The sequence below is a fragment of the Paroedura picta genome, chromosome 9 (assembly GCF_049243985.1).
Source record: "Paroedura picta isolate Pp20150507F chromosome 9, Ppicta_v3.0, whole genome shotgun sequence".
NCBI classification, from domain to species: domain Eukaryota; kingdom Metazoa; phylum Chordata; class Lepidosauria; order Squamata; family Gekkonidae; genus Paroedura; species Paroedura picta.
In genome coordinates, this window is record NC_135377.1 from 55,745,546 (window position 1) to 55,765,680 (window position 20,135).

The following is a 20,135-nucleotide window of genomic DNA, read 5'->3' on the forward strand; positions in this document are numbered from 1 at the left end:
AAAGCCAACCACACTGCCTAGCTCCTTCCTTCCATAGAAGTCTTAAATACCAGATCTTGAGGTTGTTAGGGAGAGAAGTCTTTGTATCAATTTCTGTTAAAATGGCATTGACTCCTAACTGTACAACACAAACAAAGGGAGATGCAGCAGTTTTACTGATTCGTGAATGTAGAATGTCTCTGAAAATTCAACACACTGCTCTTGGGCACAAATGTCAGTTTCACTGGCAATACCAAGAATTCAAACTTTGGCATTGATGTATAAGCCTGTTATTTATTCAAATGGGTAGCTGTGTTGGTCTGAAGTAGCACAATAAAACCAGAGTCCAGTAGCACCTTTAAGACCAACAAAGATTTATTCAAGGTGTGAGCTTTTGAGTGCAAGCACTCTTCGTCAGACTATTTATTTTTTTATTTATTCAGATAATTCTTTTTTTAATAGAAGAATTTAAAAAAATTAGACCTCATTCACCATAATCTTTTCTTTCGTAAACAGGCCAGCTCCAGAAAGATTCCAGGCACGCTAGCCTTACTTATCACTGAGATAATGCAGCAACTTGGTTATTGAGGTCAAAAAGAACCTCTGTGTAATATTGTCAGTGCTAGGAGAACTTCACCATGCACAGTGCAATCCCCTTCCCCAGCAGGGTCTCTGGTTTCCTGTGCTCAAAAGACATACTGACAGCATAGGAAGATAGGAGAGTGTCATGGAACTTGCTCTCAAGCGACTGTTCGCAAGACAACAGCCTAACCTTTGCATCTTTAAACATTTTATTCCATTGTACAGGTTTCTAATCCCGGAGAGAGAGGGGGGAAATCAGTCCTCATCGCTTGGATGTGGTCCAAAAGGTTAGTCTCACCATGTTTGACTGAAATTAATTACATTTAATCAAGTACTTAAGCACTATTAATTTCAGCAGGACAGCTTCTCTTATCCTGAACATTTAGGAAAGCAAACTACATGACCTAATCTTATCACATTGAAAATCTCCTTGTCCTTGAACATAGCCGCCAATGAAGTAGCACTGAGGGGAGCAGGGTGGCGGGGAGCTGGCAACATATTGATGGTTTTTGCCTCACCGGTTTCCAAGGGAGAGGAAAAGAGGCTCCTTTTACACACATGAGCCATAACATGCAGTTGTAACCAATTAACAAATCCTGAACAGAGCTAACCCTTCTAAATCTACTGACTGAAATTTGGAGGATTGCATTGCACGTCCATTGACTTGCTTTTGAAGAAACATGCTTGGGATCCCATTGTCCCAGTGTGTGTTGCAAATATACCATAATTTGTTAGGACTTTTATGGAACTTTATGCAATTCCTTAAAATAAAAATACAAAACAATTCTGCCTTCAAATTTTGCTGTTAAAATTGCATGGCCATGAAAACACTGTAGGGTTTAGAGAATCAGATTATGAAAAGGCAGACTTGTGTTCAGATTCATCCCCTGACTTGACCTTTACAGTGTAACTTTAGATCATGGGTTTCCCCTCAGCCTACCCAGTCTAACAGGGCTGGAGTGAGGATAAAATAAATCACAGAAATGTCTTTTGTGGGTTGCCATGAGTTCCTTACAGAAAGGGTGAAATAAAAATGCAACGCCTTTAGTGCCTGCATATTGTAATAAAGGAAAAATTGGTCCCTTTTTTTAAAAAAATCTGTAACTATATGTAACTATATGCCACATTCCTGGCACAGCCATATTGGAGAAACCACCCCTGGCACAGCCATATTGGGGAAACCACCCCTTAATGAAATTAGTGAATAAGGAGACAACTACCTGTCATCCAGTGGGTCTAGCATGATGATCCAACCCTAGCAGAGTTCACTGAGAAGATTGGCCCTGGAATGGCAATAGGGCTTAAGAAGAAGAAGAGTTGGTTCTTATATGCCGCTTTTCCCTACACGAAGGAGGCTCAAAGTGGCTTACAGTTGCCTTCCATTTCCTCTCCCCACAACAGACACCCTGTGGGGTGGGTGAGGCTGAGAGAGCGCTGATATCACTGCCCGGTCAGAACAGTTTTATCAGTGCCATGGTGCGCCCAAGGTCACCCAGCTGGTTGCATGTGGGGGAGCGCAGAATCGAACCTGGCATGCCAGATTAGAAGTCTGCACTCCTAACCACTACACCAAACTGGCTCTCTAAAAGCCAGCACTGCCAATAAAGCCACTTGGCTCTTTTAAGGAGCTGCCACCTAGTAACAGGTCCTGTTGCCAGATGTCCAGTAGACACAGGATACAGCCAGGAGGGTCCTCCAACATGGGATAAACCCATGCTCCCATCTGAAGTCTTGTGAGAATAATCACTTTGGTAGGATCCTGAATGGAGGTGCCTCCAATGACTCTTTTAAATGAGAGTCAGCATAAGGTCCACAGAAATGGGCCCAGGCTCTCTTTGCTAAATGTGTTAAGTAAGGACATTTAAGCTGTTTTGCTTGGAAATAGAACTTTGTGGAGAAATTTTCCTGTATTCCCAATTTCATTTCAGAATCAATCAGAGCTGAAAGATACCACAAAGTCCAGCCTCACCCCACTCCACCTTCTCGAGCACTCCTGACATGTGCTAATCCAATCTCTTCTAAAAACTTTCAATGAACCTCCAAGGCAGCATATTCCATCTACAACCAGCCCTCACCATCATTTTTATAATTAAGTGGGACCTTCTTGCCCATAATTTGAATCCATTGTTCCTAGTCCTTGTCTCTAAGCTACAGTAAACAAGTTGGTGCCCTCTTTAACATATCTCCTTTTATGTAGTTAAACACAGCTATCATATTACACCTCGTCCTCCTCTTGTCTTCATAAGGCATGGATTCCAACCCCTCAACTATCCTACTTGCATTTCTCTGAATATGCTCCAACTTGTCAATATTCTTCTTGAACTTTGGTCGCCAGACCTGGACACAATATTCCAAATGAGGTCTAACCAATGCAGAATTATAACTTCCCTTGAGCTGGATTCTATGCTCTTAGCAATACAGCCTAATTTAAAAAGTTGAGAGAATCTCGTTTAAAATCCCTTGACTACCCCTATCCTGATGTGCAATTGAAGACTTTTTTACCATTCCCACAACAACAAAAAATATCACTTCCGTAAACACAAGCATGAGAAAATGAAGTTCTATGCAGACATTCCTTTCCTTTAGCCAGGAACACATTATGCATCATCCCCAATTGCACTTCACACTTGCATAGAAATCTACAGACATCAAACCCAAAGTGTTTAGGTCCCATCTGGACACTAAGCCCATCACAAAATTTAAGGTGTAAAAATTGCTTGGATAGAGCCCAATAATCCAAACTTAAGCAAATTCATACCCTTCTGTGAAACCAACGGGTGTAGAAAGGCATAACATTTCTTATAATTGCAGTGTAGAACTGCAATCCTAACAACACCTTCCTGGTAGCAGGCTACACTGAATAAACTGTAACTTTTGTGTAGCCCTGCTTGAGATAGTTCCCTAAGTGTATTAGGCAGCAGGCATGCAGAGGCTTACATAAATGTGAAGGTTACTACACAACACTTTAGTATGGACAAGACACACTATACGATATAATCCTGATCAAACCCTGTGGGTGGTGGAGAAACATCTGCATAGGGCTTGAAACAGAAAGAGGTAAATCTAAAACCAGCATTGGTAAGCACTGCGGCATCCTCCAAGATAAATGGGAGAGAAATCAAAAGGGGAAAACAGAGTCAGTTTTCAGAATTCTTGTCTTTTACAACAGCTCGAAGCACTATTAGCAATACCGGTAAATAAACTGTTTTTAAGAATTTTTTTTAACTGACAGTAGTGTTTTAATGACAGATTGACAATGCAAATATGTCCACCATAATTCCAACATGCAACATGTCTACTTAGTTGTATTCTGCCAACATTATTTGCACTATTTTTGTTCTTGGTGAAGGTGAGATAATGAACACAGCAAAAGAAATGAAATAAAACTCCAATTTACTTAACAAGTGAATTGAAGCAGAAAGTCAAAAAAAATTAAACAACTTGACAGCTTAAAACAAAATAGAATTAAGTGCCACTCACGGCTTCTTTGAGCTCAAACAGTCGTTTCCCCATGGTGCACAGCCAAATATTTTGACACTTTTATAAAAGTGAAAAGAAGGCAAGTTGGACATGAAACCCATTTATTCTGAATCTAAAGTCCATTAGCGTTTTGGTTACATTGACACATAGAAGGTGAATTTGAATTCAACCTGAGGTTTCTTCTTTTATCATTTGGAATCAGTGACCATTCTGGTATACAATTTTGGATTACGACTGTACTTGAAAGTCTTTGGATGCTAACAGGGAAAGAATTAACAGAAAAAAATAATGTAAACAAATCAAATACAATTTCTGGTGTACTCATAGTTAACCACATAAACCTGACTAAGTTTTTGCAACCTTGGGGTTTCAATGTCGCTGGTTCGGGTATTCATATGAATAGCAGCTGCTGAGACATGTCTGACCTTGACAAGTTAAGATGTCAATCTGTTGTTGTTTTAACCTAAACCAGAGTGGAGACAACGCATTGGAGCACTCAAAGAGACTAAACCACTGCATATTCAAGGCATGAGTAATAAAATCCATCAAATAAAGCACCAAAGGACTTCCCAAAATGCAAAGAACTTAAGTTGCGTTAAGGTATGTTCAAATAAGAGATTCACAGCCTTCTGGAACAGCTTCTGGAAATGTCAGGCCAATTCGGAAATGTCAGTCCCTTTGAAGGTTCCAAATTGTGACTCGAGGATCAGGTTGTGCATTCTCTTCCTCAAATCATGACAAATTCTTCCATTAGATCAGCTAGATAGTGCAAGCAGGACTGGTTTATTGGTTAGTTTCACTGCGAGCTACATGGTACAGATGTGCTTGTTTTTATCTTATCGATTGCTCTAGCTTGCTTCTTTAGCACAAAGAGAGTCATAAGAAAGAAAAGAAAGAACGATGAAAAAACACAAGTAACACAAAACAATGGATAGTTTCCAATCGTGCAAAATTTGCTTCACCGGATAAAGCACTTCTTCACACAGTTAACGTCCCGAAAAATTCCCTCCCCCAAAAGATACAGGATTGAAGTTGAAGCCATTCTTATTTGTGTCTTTTCGTTAAGGCTATACAAACACAAAAAAAGGAAGGGGAAGAAAAGCATTGCAAGAACACTTGGTCAGGTGTCAGGTTCTTCTTGGCTTTGGAGGTAAGCCCTGGAGAAGCAGTCACATGGTCCCAGTTCATTCGTCCCTTTAGGACAATGGAAATAGAAGGAGGAAGGAAAGTCATTGATCCCAACAATAAAATCCAAAATTGACTTTACAATCACAGGTACAAATCGCTCAGGTTGATCATTTCATTTCTCTTAAAGATCGCTGTCATCTAAAACTAATTAGAGCCGCAGGTTTGCCAAGGATCTGTCAAGAGTCAAAGCAAAGAGTGGCGTCGAGAAGGGCTCTTCTTCTTCTTCTATTATGGCAGTCTGACTGGGTGGCTGGAATTATTGGCCAAGTTCTGGGAGGGGAGGCGCACTTATTGTTAAATGGTTGGATCCTTGTTCCAGCCTGAAGATGAGGCTTCTCCATGACCTCTTTTTATAGTGGAAAGACTAAGAAGCCAGAAAAGGTTGAATATTTCCACCCTCCCATAAGGTTTCCCCGCTCCAGTTTGAGATGCACTTTGTCTTCCCTTTCCATAAGAAGCAAGACCCCGTTGCTGGCTGCTTCTCTGGTGACATCTTGATCCCCAGCAAACGCAGAAATCACTGGATAGCCATTTTGCATTAAACTTACCTAAAAAAAAATGCAAGAGAAATACAAGATGAGAAGCCTTGGATGTTTATGACGTGTCTTTTTGCCTATTGCAAAATGTTACGCCTTCATAGCATACAACTTCTCCAGCTAAAGTGTAGTCTAAATTTGATTCAACTGGAGATCTGCATCTCACTTCAAATTTTTAAAAAATTGGGTCCCCCTAACATGCAAACAGGATTCTATTTCAAGCATGAGAAAGAGCAAGGAAGGGAACAATATTCCATATGGGAATATTTTTGGGTGGTCAGAACTTGCCTCCTACCCTAGCTCAGGAGTATTTCTCGGCCACCAGAAAATAGCTCTGGCAGCAGAGAGTGGCAGACCGGTGCTAGCTATGAGTGGCAATGAGCAGTTAAGAGTGGCAGCTAAAAGCAGTGACCACATCCTGCCATTCCTCCGAGCTGAGTTAGGGCACATTAATAAAAGATTCAATGTACAAGCTCTGCCTCTCTGACGTGTCTCCGCATGCTCTGCTTTATTAGCCTTCCTGTGAATGAATCTGCAAGGGGAGAAACCAAGTAAGTCCAAGAAGAGTCTCCGACGACAGTACATACCTGGATAGTTTGTCTGTTATACACTTTCACAACGTGGAAGCTGAAACTATAAATCCCTTTTCTCGGTGCTACAAATATACTGGAAGCCAGGTCAAAATGGTTGCCAATATTAACTAACACCTGAAGGGGAGACAAAAAAGGAGGAAGCAGATCACGCCTTAGTTCCATGCTAGTGGGAGAGCAGCGGGGGACAGAGAAGTCAACAGCAACCCTCCAAGCCAGGCAACCCCGGTGGCATTTGCTGTACAATTAAAACGGACTGTAGGGGAAAGGCATCCGTTTCCAAGGTGCTCTAAAAGCGATGGCTTCAGACAGCTGATTGATTGACGCAGTGGTGTGCCCAAACCTCTTGGAAAGAATGAAAGCAATGGGATGGCAGTCTGTTTCTTCCCAGGGCAAGGGGAAACTATCATATATCCTCCCTGAGACAAGGCAGATGGTGCACACAAAAGAAGGGGGAAATAACCCATCAGTAAAGGGGTTTGGATTTTTTTTTTACGTACTCCTATGACAGTATTGAACATAATTGTGTCCCTTGGGGATCACATTTCAATGAGAAACAAAATAAGACTCTGTCATGCCTCATGTGATGGAGAAACAGGAAAGGGGGGTGTTAAAATTTTAAATCAGTGACTTATTTGGATACTTTTTTCTCTCCCCCCCCCCACTCCCTGCATAGGGACTAATTTGATTAGGCTCAAAGCAATAAGTGGGACTGGATGCATTTGAACCCACAGAGAAAGCACTAGCTGTCCATCGATGGAGAGTGGTTAAAAAGCTGAGGCCGGTCTGACAATTAGAATAATGGGAAGTGATCTTTTGAGCCAAGTGATAAATGTTTCAAAAGCATCTTGCAGGGGAACGGGAAGAGGAATGGATCACGAGGAAAGGACTTGCAGAAAGCACTAAAGAGGGTGAGTCAGAGCCTAGGAATCCTCAAGCATTAGATGTGAGGGATTCTTCCTCTGCCTTTTCGAATCAGCCAGCAAATCTTGTGGCTAATCTCAGATCTGGTTCTGAGACTTGCTTGGGATTTGAAAGCTCTGTAAAGCTAAGGAAGCCGCCTGCTGGCTCCATCTGAAACAAAGGCTTGTGAGGCTCACTGGCGCAGTACAATACACTTCAATAGATCCAAAGGTCTCTTTCCATTCTTCCTCTTTTCTCTTCTTCTTTTTTTTTGGGGGGGGGGGCTGCTAGGTAGCTCCACATTCAGAAAAATTCCAATCAGCCCCAGAAGTGTTTATTTGCATGTACACAAAAACAAACCGAAACAGCCAGAAGCTGGTGGGAAATGTTGGCTATCCGTTACATAGGGTAAAAAAAAGGAGAAGGATTTGAATGACCAGATTCTAGCTCCCTACAATATTTTAATAATTAAGTAATCAAGACACACACCTCCATACAAACACACACACACACACACACACACAAACAGAGAAGATGACAGAAACTATTTTAAGTTTTAAAAGTCTATTTACTGTAAAGGTTGATAAAGTCACATATGTATTATTAACAAAATTGTAATATGTACCTGCAGTACCATAGGTCTACTATTATATTTCTTAACAGGGAGGGAAATTCTATACAAAAAAAAGTATATACTTGGAAATGTCAAGTCTTTTTGGAAATTTGTAATAACTGGAAAGGCAAACAGATAAAAAGGTGGGAGCAGAGAACCAAATGGTTCGTGATGTCAAAAGGGCAGATAATCCATGTTGAGCCATTAGGAATGGATTTCCATTCATTTTGTGTACACACAAATAAACATTTAGTCTAAGATCTTGTTGCCACCAACAAGTATCCTTAGTTATGTACACTACATTTTAAGGATTATTTTAAAAATCTGTACTTTCTCCTCCTTTCCGGCATTTCTACAATAAGGTTAGGCATCATATGTACATGTAGATTCCTTCTAATGAAGAAGGAAGAAATGCTTAAACAGGAAGTGCCTTTGACTGTCCCCATAATGCACCATGCCCACATTTTGTGGATTCCCCTGCTGAATTCCCTGCCACCAACCTTTTTGTCTTTACTTGACTTTTAAGGAAAGAATCCCTGAACCTCAACCCTGAAGAATTCAGCTACTGCAGTACCCGTGGCAGAGAAGGCTACACCCGCTGACACCGACTGGGGAGTCGCCTTCTTTTCTCCTGAAGAGGCTCGTGGGTGGCTACGAGATCCTATGCACAAGGCTCAAGATTGAAGGGGAGAGAATTTGGGAACACTTTGCTGGACCCTTAGAGTCCAGGATGGGCCTGGCCCAAAGGACAAGCTCATCATTGTGGCCTATAGGAATGTTTTTCCTACCCATAGCTGATGGTGAGGGGAATTTGATGGGTGAAAAATTACATTTGAGCCCTAAGGATATCCAAGCACAAAACCTTCTGTAAGCCATGGTAAAATCCAAAAGGTGCTGCTGGGATGCTGGCTGTCAATAATGCAAATGAGGGATTAGAGAGAAATCATGAGGGGGGGGAGGCAGCTATAAGAATGAGGCTGAGGGGAGGCAAGCTGGGGCAAGGAGAGCGACTGAAGATGGAGTTGGGGCTCAGAGAGCATGTTCCAGGGAGAAAGGCCTGGGCACCATCTTGGAAAGGAGGAGAGAGTCTACATCTGAGAGAGGGCTCACTGGGGAACAGGGCTGGAAGCAAAAAGATCAGAAGGGGGAGTCTGGGGGGGAGGGAGTTGGAGGGGAGTCAGGCAGAAGGGCAGTTGGGGGTTAGCCACACCAACAAGGTGTGGGTTCAATGGGATGCCAGCCGATGATGATGGGAGGGAAGGTGGGAGGCTAGGGAAGGAACGGCCAATGAGATGGTTGCCAACATAAAAGGGAAGGGGGTGGAGGCAGCAGGGAGGGGTTAATCCAGGGAAGGCAGCCGTGGCAGCTAAGCAAGGGAAAAAGCTGGTTATGGGTGGCCAAAGTGAGGAAAAGAGGCGGAGAGGCGTGGGCTGCCACTAGGGGGCGTAAGGAAGGAGTGGCTGGGGCTGGGGCTGGGGCCCCGGGGCAGTTTGGGAGAGGCTGGGAACGGTCCTGTCCTGGGTGCCCGCGAGGGGTGCCCGGCGCCGCCTGACCTGGTCGAAGTAGATGGTCATGGTGCGGTTGCTCATCTCGGAGGGCTCGTGGTTGGTGCTGCGCGTGGCCGAGAAGGCCACCTTGGCGCTGCCGGAGCGGACGGAGATGCCGAGCGAGGAGGTGATGGCGCCGTCGGCGGACGGGCTGGAGTCGCACACCACCAGGCACTTGCCCTCCAGCACGATGGGCTCCGTGTCGTTCAGCGCGCCCCCCGCCGGGCAAGCGGCCGGCAGCAGCAGGAGCAGCAGGGCCAGCGCCCCCGCCAGGCACGACGGGCCGCCCGCCCGCCCCGACAGCGCCCCCCAGCGCCCGCCCAGCCGCCGCCGCCGCCGCCCGGCCATCTCGCCGCCGCAGCGCCCGCCGCCAGCCGCGGCCTCCAGAAGGGGCGGCCGGAGGGCGACGGTCCTGGACCCGGCGGCTGCCTCGCCTCTCGCCGCGGCGCCCCGACGCCCACTCCTCGGCTGCAGTTGGACGCCGGCGGGAGGCGAGCGTCGCTTCGGGCACTTCTCCGGCGGGCGGGCGGGCGGGCGACCTCACAGGCGGGTGGCGGGCGCGCTGCAGCCTGCGGGGAGAAAGAAGCCGGCGTCAGAGAGGAGCCGAGCGCGGACCCTCCAAGGGCCACCGCGAGGACGCTCACCGAAACCTTGACGGGGCGTTCCGCGGCTCAGTCTGGCCGTTCGCTGTGCCGCACCCCCCCCCCCCCCACACACACACACACACACACAGCCATCCACACCGCCTTCCCAGCCAGTGGTTACGGGGAGAGAAACGGGCCTGTCACCCCCCCCCATACCCACCCACCCACCTGCACCCTATTGCGGAGCGCACTTGCGCCGGCTGGCCTTCACATGCTCTTCCGATCCTGCGAGCGATCGAGAGATCACAGTCGCACGGAGGAGCGCATCATCCGAGCACCACCGGCTCCACCTGCCGTCCCAGGCATTTGGAGCGTGTGGCACGCGCCGAGGCGGAAATCCCGGGTGCCTTTCCCTGGCAGGCAGCCCCACCAAGTTCAACAGGACTTTTCGGAATAAACAGCCGTGGGCTCGAACGGTTCATCTCTCTCCACCACCGCCCCGCCAGAGATAAGAGGGGGAAAGGAGCAGTGCGGGACGAGCCTCACCCCCTCTCTTTGCGCCCTTTTCCAGACCACACCGCACTGTCCTGCAAGCTTTTGTTTTGCGCGTATCGAGGGGGCTCCTTCTCGACATTTGATCTTAATCTTGGATGCAAATGATCAGCCGTTCAAGATCTTACTCCAAACCGTGAACAACCTCCCCCCACCGCACCCCCAGTCTCTCAAACACGCGTCTCCTGGCGCTCTGCCGGCTACCCGGGATCCAAATGCCGGAGCCGTCGAGGCAAACTGGAGATCCCCGTTGAAGGGACGCCTGCAGGCATCCCGCCCGCTGCCACAGAATTTCCGCCTTGCTAGCTTGGGTCTGGTGTCACCCAACACCCCCACACACACACAAACACACGCAAAACCCACCACCACCACCACACCGGCCCAATCCAGGGGCCATTAAGTCTCGAGAGACGGCATCCCCGCCCTGTTGAAACAGATCCGCTCAATAAACGCAGCGAGAGAAGGATGGACAATCCTAGGGAATTTCTTCCCAACGCCCTGCAAAGTTCACGAGTTCTCTGCTCCCCCCCCCCCAACTTAAACCTCAGTGAGGCATCCCCTACTATATTCCTCCCCCCCCCCCCCCGAGAGCCATGCCCTCCGCGTCCCTTCCTGGGGGCCAGGCATCCCGCTTTCCAAATGCATTTGAGCGGAACGTGGGGCGGGCGGGGGGGGGGGCACACGCGCTGGTTACCTGGCAGGTCCATGGGAGCAGAGAGTCCCGCTCGCTCAGGTTGCTGTCCGCGGAGTTGTATTGCTTAGAGAAAATGAGCTGAGCTCGGACTGGCGGAAAGGAGGAGAAACAGGATTCGCCTCATTCTCTCCCGCCCATTGCCAATAATCCCCCCCCCCCTTCCTTCTTCCCACCCTCTCCCTCGCTCAGACACATTTACACCCGTCACTGCTTCTCACACCAGATAAACTCTAGCAAGATCCCCCCCAGGAGCGCGCGCGCGCGCACGCAACAACACCTCCAGTTCTGCTTTGGACAACCCCCCCCCCCTCGGCCGCCGCCAGAGCCACACACGCACGCACGCGCACACGCGCAATCCTCTGCCCAGCACAGGCGTCCTTTCCTCTGGTCAATTTCCCTCGGGTCAGTTTCCCACCCAGCCGCCTTCGATGCTTTGGCCGAGGATTTATTCAAGCCAAGGCAGCGCGGCAAACTTGCCCCGGAATCATCTTTCCGGCTCTCAAAGAGCGAGCTGGCGCTTTCCCCGGGAGAGTTGCCCGAATGACACCCTGCTTAGCGCCCTGCCCCTGTCCCGCCAGTGAAACAGCCAGACGGACGAGGGAAGGACGCCCGGAAGCCCACTGGGAAGAAGCCTAAAGGGCAACCTGGACCGCCCTTAGAGTTGGCAACGGGCAGTCGCGGACCGACTGTTAACAGAAGTTGGAGAAAAGAGGTCTTCTCCTGGCCGGCTCCGGGGAGGGGGAGAGACGGCGATTGCTTCTTTAAGACCAACCTCTGGGCACCGGGTGCGTTTCGGCTGCTCTCCTCTTTTGCGTCCCCGACCCCCCCCCCCCCCGTGGGATTCACGATTAGGCTACTTGGGGAATAAAGGGGCGAGAGAGGCCCTGGACCAACCTGAAACCGCCCAGTACGAACCAAAAGTGGTGGCAGATCGCCACCTCGCGGCAGAATTAGCCTTGCTCGCCTATGCGGCCCTCGGAACCGAGACGACGCAGGAACCCCGCGGACGAAGGTGACTGTGTTTGTGTGAGGGAAAGAGGCAACGGGATTCCCGGGGAGGAGGGTGAACTTTCAGGTAAATGCCCTTGTCTCTCCGGCTCTTCCTCCTCCCCTCCTGGCACGATTGTGTGTGTGGGGGGGGGGAGGTCCTATCTTAGCAGGTCTTATTTCTTTCCGACGCCTCATGCTGCCCTTATAATGTATGTTCATGTTGCAGTCAAAGTTCCGGCCAGCTATTACGGGCCCCAAAACGATTCCTGCGATTGCCGCTGAGCTGAATCGTTCGTGCTGAAAGCCAGACAAAGGAGTCTGCTTCCCTGGATGATTTTGTGCCGTCTTTTTTGAACCTTTAAGAAAACTAGCCTGCTCCTCAGAGGCAAGTAGGAGGACAGAAACACTCCCCAAGAGTCCTGTCCCTTTCCATACTGTTCTTGTGTCTGCATTCACTCAGTATCAGAACCACGTGGGGCGGGGATTTCCTGCATGAAATTACTTATACTGATCTCAAGAGTCAGTTCTGGAAAGAAAAAAGAAGTCATATTCTAGACTGCCTTTGACCATGTCCAAAGTGCAACATTAGTCAGTACCAACAAATCAAGGATGAGAGGAATGGTTTCAAGGAATTTAAGTTTATCTATTTGCATCTCACTGGGACACAAGGTAGATTAAGCAGCAAGTCAAGTACAGTAACCTGGATGGGATATTCAATAAATGAAGGCTAGGATGGCAGAAACTGGAAAACAAAGTTGAAGCAATGCTAGAACAAAGCATCAGAATTAACTCGATGTGTTAAACAATACAGACAGTATTCAGTAGAATGACACTTCCAACAGCACACAGCACATATTATATGCAGTAGTATTATATACAATCCCTGTGTGTTTACCAAACATCTTTCTGAAACATTACAGTGCTGGCCTGCTACCTGAGGAAAAAAGCCCTCCTGAATAATTTCATTTTGCATAGTCTGCAAACAGGTGGAAACCTTTCTGACCTTGTCAGACAGTGTGATTCTTAAGATGGGAGCCACAACAGAAAACATATTTGGATGTCCTTGAAGAACGCCCATCCCTACAGTTGGTATATAATGCTGCAGTAAAAATGCTTATCTGAAGTTGATCATAGGAAAAAGATCACTCCAGTCTTCTTCTATCTGCAGTGGCTTCGAATCTGTTTCTGGCCCTAATACAAGATTCTGGAATTGACCTTTAAAGCCCTGTATGGCCTGGTATCTCCATAGCTTGAGGATTGTCTATTTCCATATTGATGTACCCAAATGTCACAATTACCCTTAAAGGCTTAGCTTCACCATTGAGGCTAAACAGATGGCAAACCAAGAAAGGGCCTTCTTGGTCATGGCACCAAAATCATGGCATTTCCTCCCTAGGGAGGTTCATGTGGATGGTGGTATACATGTACTAATTCTCCTTCTTGCCTGTTTTTTTTTAATTCTTCATCTGCCATGAAGACACTGTGTGCACGTGTGTTTAATGTGCCAACATGTTACTTAACTCATAGCAACCATAGTGGCAGAAAGGAGCATACAAATGTTTAAATGAAGACTTTCCCCCTCCAGCTGATAGTTGAATTATCTCTGCAAATTATTGGCTGGAGTTTGGTAAAGATACTGATGTTGCAAGGTATTTGTAGAATGCACTCACACAATACTCGACGCATAAATAAAATCACATCATAACAGCAAAGTCTAATTTGCAGCTTTAGCATTGAAGCTGGAGTGTTACACAAATTTAGCAGGAACTTGATCTAATTTTCACAGTGTCACTGATAAGGACATTGCTATTATGAGTATGAACCAGTTCATTTTACAGGGCAAAGGCATGTCTGCATCCCATTTCAGGCCTGTCTCACTGTCACCTTGTGAATCTACATTCACCATTTTAAGCAGAAACGTTTGGGTAGTTTCCTTCCACCTCTTCTGCCAACACATGGCTAACATTATAAAAAGTAGTGATTCCAATTGATAGGGGATGTCCAAAGACTGCAGCAATCTAATTAGATTTCAGAGATGTCCCTAAAAGCTGTTTGACACATTAGTAAAGCCAAATTAACCATAGAAAGCACAAACAGACATGATGCAAAAGATCTGTAATTAGGCTCTTTGGCATTTTTTCAAAAGTTGATTTGTGTGCCAAAGAGGACAGGTTGAAATACTTGTAAGTGTAGCTTTGGAAGGACGTGTTAAATCAAGAAGAGGTATGTGTGTGGTGGTGGTGGTGGAGATCCTTGAATCCAGCATCTCTTCTCCAAATTTCAAATGAGTGGCTTAGCTTTTCTAAGCAGCTTAAAAAGTTCCCACAGATAGGGTTGCCAACAGTCCTGGAGGAAAATCACATGTCCTTTTAATAGGGCTGCCATGGGTCAAAACATACAGCAAACATTTGGGGGAGGTATAATATCACCTGGTAAATAACATCCCATGAAAACTCTGTTAAAGGGATAATTCTCCCCCCCCCCAAAGAGGTTCACAACACTACACACAGCAGATACTAATGATGCATCTTTAATACAGCATAAGATTTGACCTTGAGCACTACACATATCTGTGTGTTCCAACCAAGCCTGGATTTCTGACAAGTGTCTCTATTGTAGATGTCTTCCATTTTACACATACTTTTGAAACATTGTGTGCGTGTGTGTTTATGTGTGTGTGTGTGTGTGGGTGGGTGTGTGTGTGTGTGGGTGAGAGAGAGAGAGAGAGAGAGAGAGAGATGTAATTAGGAAGGGGCTTTATTTGGAAAACAGGGTCTTTATTTTAAATGTCACAGCTCCTTAGATCATAATAAGACAGGGATCCTCAAGGACTTGAGGGTGACATCTTATTTCCACTCCCCCACTATTTTCTCCTTTCCTTCTCTGACAGAGCCCCTATCTTTTCCAGCTTCCTCGCTACTTCCCTGCCTGCCTACCTTTTCCTCCATCTAGAAGGTCCCCCTGCCTAAGAGCCATGCCTTCTGGGTCCCTTCCTGGGGGCTAGGCATTCTGCTTTTTAAATGCACCTGAGTAGAACGAGGGAGGATGCGTTGGCTATCTGGCAGGTCCGTGGAAGAAGAGAGTCAAGCTTGCAAAGGAATTGTTGTATTGCTTAGCAGAAATCAGCTGGGCTTGGACTGGCCGAAAGGAGAAGAAACAGGATCCACCCCCCCCCCTCCCTCGCGTGCACATTTACACCCGTTCCTGCTTCTCACACCAGGAAAACTGTACCAAGATCCCCACCAGGAGTGTGCGCGCGCACTCCAGTTCTTCTCTGGACACCCCCACACACACACACACACACATACACACTGCATGCGCGCGCACACACACACAAAGCAGTAAATCTCTGCCCAGTTCAGGCGTCCCTTCCTTTGGTCAATTTCCTTCGGGTCAGTTTCCCATCTTTCAGGTTCTCACTTTTCTCAGGAGAGCTGGCCGAAGTACGCCCTGCCCTGCCCCTCCCGTGAAACAGAAAGACGGACGACGGAATGATGCCTGGCAGCCAAATGGGAAGAAGCGTAAAGAGCAACCTGGACCACCCTTAGGGTTGGCAACTGGCAATCGCGGACCGACTGTTAACAGAAGTTGGAAAAAAGAGATCCTCTCCTGGCCGGCTCCAGGGAGGGGGAGAGACGGCGATTCCTACTCTGGCCACCGGGTGCGTTTTGTGTGCTCTCTTTTATGGTGCCTTTTGCCCCCTCCCCCCATCCCATCACTTCCCAGGGCAGGAGAAGTTCTGGATCAGCCTGAAACCGCCCAGTACTAAGCATGGTGGGAGATCGCCATCTAGCGACATGCACAGCCTTGTTCTCCTTCGGTGGGTCCTTGGAACCAAGATGACCCAGGGACCCTGTGGACGAGGGTGAATATGTTTGGGTGAGGGAAAGAGCATTGGCAGCGGGGTTCCCGGTAGGAGGTTGAACTTTCCCTTCAGTGCCTGTGTCCCTCTGGCTGTAGGACCATAGAGCGGATCCTGCCTTGGCAGATCTTATTTCTTTCCGAAGCCAAATACCACTGTTATGATGGATGCAGGTTCATGTTACAGTCAGAGTTATGGCTAATTATTAAGGGCTGCAAAACGGGATAGTATAAAAGCCAGAATGACCCGGAACGGGCTGGAACAGGCATTAAACAAACAAGAGTACCATACAAAAGAGTGGAATGCATTACAGGGAATAATATATTAGAGATCAAAAGTTGAACTCTCACCCCTTTATTAACCTGTTTTGGGACAAAATGCCTCTGGATCACCCAGGAACGGGCATTAAACAAGCAAGAGTACCACAAAAATAGGAGAATGCATTACAGACAGTTAAGGACAATGTTTTTGAAATTAAAAAAAGGGAACTCCCATACCTTTCCAGGCCAAAATACCTCTGGAACATCCTGAAACAGGCTGGAACAGGCATTAAACTAACAATAATACCTCCAAAAGCAGTGGGGCACCATGCCAAAATAATATTTTGGAACTTCAAATGCAGAAATATTGTGTACATTAACCTGCTTGTATTAAAATACATCCAGCACACCCCATAAGAGGCTGGAATGAGCATTAAACAAACCATAGTACATCCAAAAAATGTAGGACACATTCAAGGCATCATAGAACAATATTTTGGAAATCAAAACACAGAAATATTGTGCACAGATTAACCCACAGATAAATAACAATGTTGATGTTGTTAGTTGCAAAGTCGTGTCCGACCCACCACGGCCCCATGGACAATGATCCTGTCAATAAACATCAAATAATTTGTAAACTTGTCAGTTTCTTCCTTCAATTAAAGTATTTAATTAAAAGCAAAATTTGCTTGAAGAACTGAAAACAATTAAGTCTGTATGTTCTACTGGGAACATACTGTATGTTCTTCTTCTACTGGGAAACAGTCCTCATGGCCTCATGGTGCTTCCGTTCCTCATCTACAGTTTCCCCATCTTCCATGCCATTGGTCTCAAATTTGCTTTGTTGTGATGGTCTTGCAGCATCAAGACCAAGATTGATATCCATGTGGAAAGGGAAAGTCAACATCTTCCTAGTCCCACCCAGAGCATTATTTTCCCTGCTGCAATTTCCTGCGATGGTTACCCTGAAAGCATTCCTCCCTTCTCAAATTGCAAAGTGCAAAACATCACATAACTTTTTCATGAGTAAACATTCCCGAGGCAGAAGCTTTTCCTGGGCTGCCCTAGGTCCCAGTGGGCTGGCAGGGGGGCATTTCTGGGCCTCACAGAGCCCCCTCTCCAGAAGGTATGCAGAGACTGTGCCAAGGGGCAGCTCATTCTGTGTCCCCCCCACATATCCTCTGAGTTGAAAGAGGTCAGGAGACCAGGGCATTAAACTAACAATAGTTTAATGAGGCTGGGTCCTCTTCCACCTGGCAGGAAGTTAGAGGCAGCCTAAACATTTTAAAGCATTGTGAGATACTTCCAACCTAATTCTTTAACTTATCTAAAAAAAAAAAAACATTGCACGTGATACACCCTTGTGCAGGTTGTTCTCTCTGCCCTGCTGTGGGTAAAAGGTCAGAAGGCAGAATTATTTCTACACTCAGAGAACAAAAGAGAAGAAAAACTGGTTTTCATACCCTTCTTTTCACTACCTGAAGGAGTTGCAAAGCAGCTTACGAAGCAGCTTCCCTTTCTCTCCCCACAACAAACACCTCATGCGGTAATTGGGGCTGAAAGAGCTCTGACAGGACTGCTTGATCAGAACAGCACTATTAGTGCTGTGACAAGCCCAAGGTCACCCATCGGTTTGCATGTGGAGAAGCAGGGAATCAAACCCAACTGGCCAAATTAGAAGCTGCCACTCTTAATCACTACCCCACACCGGCTTGATAGAACTAAGCCAATATGCAATCAATGGAAAACAAAATTCAATTTCTATTAATTGATTAATAATTGAATGATTATTTCAGAAAGATGTCATCATACTCCCAGCCCCTCAACTGTGTCTTTCTAATTCTAACCACTCCCCTGCTTTGTTTTCATGGAGTGGCTACTGTGGAATATGAATAAGCCACCAAGTCTGGATAAAACATGCGGGTGATGCGTTAGTAAGTTACCCGGTGGTTGCTATTGGGACTGGCCTTGATAAGTTCTCCCTCAAAGGTGAAAATAGCCCTGAAAAGAATCATGCTTCTTCCCTCAGTGTACGTCTAACAGAAACCAAGGACTGAAGGTTGGCAGTACTGTTGTGGTTTCAATCCCATAGTGCAGGGGTAGTCAACCTGTGGTCCTCCAGATGTTCATGGACATCTGGCAGGGGCTCATGAGAATTATAGTTCATGAACATCTGGAGGACAACAGGTTGACTACCCTGTCATAATGGACACTGAAATGGCATCCCTTTCTTGAGAGCCCAGAGGCTGTATCCATAGTTTTTAAAGGGGAAATTCTCCCCAGTATTTTTTTAAAGAAGGAATTTCAATTTTGTTTACAAACCCAGGTCTCCCTTCTCCCATCCCCTAGACCACCAACTCTGTGGTAGGGAAGATGCAGCAACTCCTCCCACTCCACCCAAATTGCTGCTCCTTTCTACTTATACCACAGTTAGCTGCTGAATATTGCTTGATTACAGAAAACTAAAGACCTTCAGGCAACATCGCAATAAAATACCAAATCGTCACTAACTTACCCACATGTGTCACAAAAAAAAAGTTGAATGACTGGGATGAGTAAAATAAATTGTCTCTTTCCCATGACAAGTGACTGATGACAAAGCTGACTTAATGTCTGTCAGAAATTTAAGTGAATTTGTTTAAGCAAATTCCCAAACCCAAACCAATATTTCAGGCTTTAAGTAAATCCATATGGACTTGGTGGGCGATATATTATCTCACTCGCTAGACAATCCCTCAACAAGCTTCTAAATAATGAAGAGGCAAGGGGGAGGACGTAATGAGCACGGAAGATTTCCCTCGGGAGAAGTGCCAATTTGGTGTGTGCCTTATGCTTGCTGATGATATGATATGTTATGATTTCATCTCTCAGTCCTTTGTCATGCATTTGGTGCTGTTGTAAATGAGGTGCTGGGGATGGAAAAGGCAATCCATTGATCAGATTTTTCCGTTGGACTCACAGTGCCAGATGGCCTAATTATTCTTAGCGTTTCTCACACACATTCGCCTTCTCAGGGAGACAAGCTTGAGATTTCTTTGTTGCAGGATTTTTTTTAAAGAAAACCTGTTTGCAATTTGATAGAAGGACTATGGTTTAAGGGTACCTGTAGAAAAGTGTCTAGAAAAGGTAAACGACAGCTGACTGAAATATTCATTCTGTGAGCTGGACTGCTTGCTAGGCTGAGCCTTTTGGTTTGTCTGTTGCCTGAAAACAGATAAACGGGATGCTCATTATCCATAATTATTGACTTCAGAATGGAACATTCATTTGGCTACATGCATGTGCAAACATCTGACAGTCTCCCAAGCATTTGGTCTTTATATCAGCCCTTGATTTGCTATATGGTGCTAGGAGTGTCTATTGTTTTTTAAATTACCATATTAATTAAGGATCACAATTTCAGAAAGGGCATTATTATTGTTTTCATTACATTTGGAAACTATTTTTATTCTTTCATAATGTTGTGCCAGAGGAAATTTATGTTTTCATTAATGATGGATATGAAGTCTGCTCAACATTTTCTATAGATTCAAGTGGGTAGCTGTGTTGGTCTGAGGTAGCACAACAAAAATAGAGTCCAATAGCCCCTTGAAGACCAACAAAGATTTGTTCAAGACGTGAGCTCACACCTTGAATGAACCTTTGTTGGTCTTAAAGGAGCTATTGGATTCCATCATTTTATATGGCAAGTTTTCTGGAGGAAGTTTTTTTTTTGTTTTGTTTCCTGATTGTTCCCACAGGGTCCTGGTCTGAGTCAACAGCTAAATTCTTG

At 46.0% G+C, this 20,135-nt stretch overlaps 1 protein-coding gene across 1 annotated transcript; it reads right to left on the bottom strand.

Moving 5' to 3' along the window:
- Positions 1-4,125: 4,125 nt before the first annotated feature.
- Positions 4,126-11,400, bottom strand: CBLN2 (cerebellin 2 precursor). Its single transcript, XM_077352883.1, has 4 exons — positions 11,249-11,400; positions 9,425-9,987; positions 6,353-6,472; positions 4,126-5,777 (listed from the first exon to the last, which is right to left on the bottom strand). The coding sequence occupies exons 2-4, from the start codon at positions 9,764-9,766 to the stop codon at positions 5,580-5,582; spliced, it is 660 nt and encodes a 219-aa protein (XP_077208998.1). The 5' UTR covers positions 9,767-9,987; positions 11,249-11,400; the 3' UTR covers positions 4,126-5,579.
- Between the last annotated feature and the right edge of the window lie 8,735 nt (positions 11,401-20,135).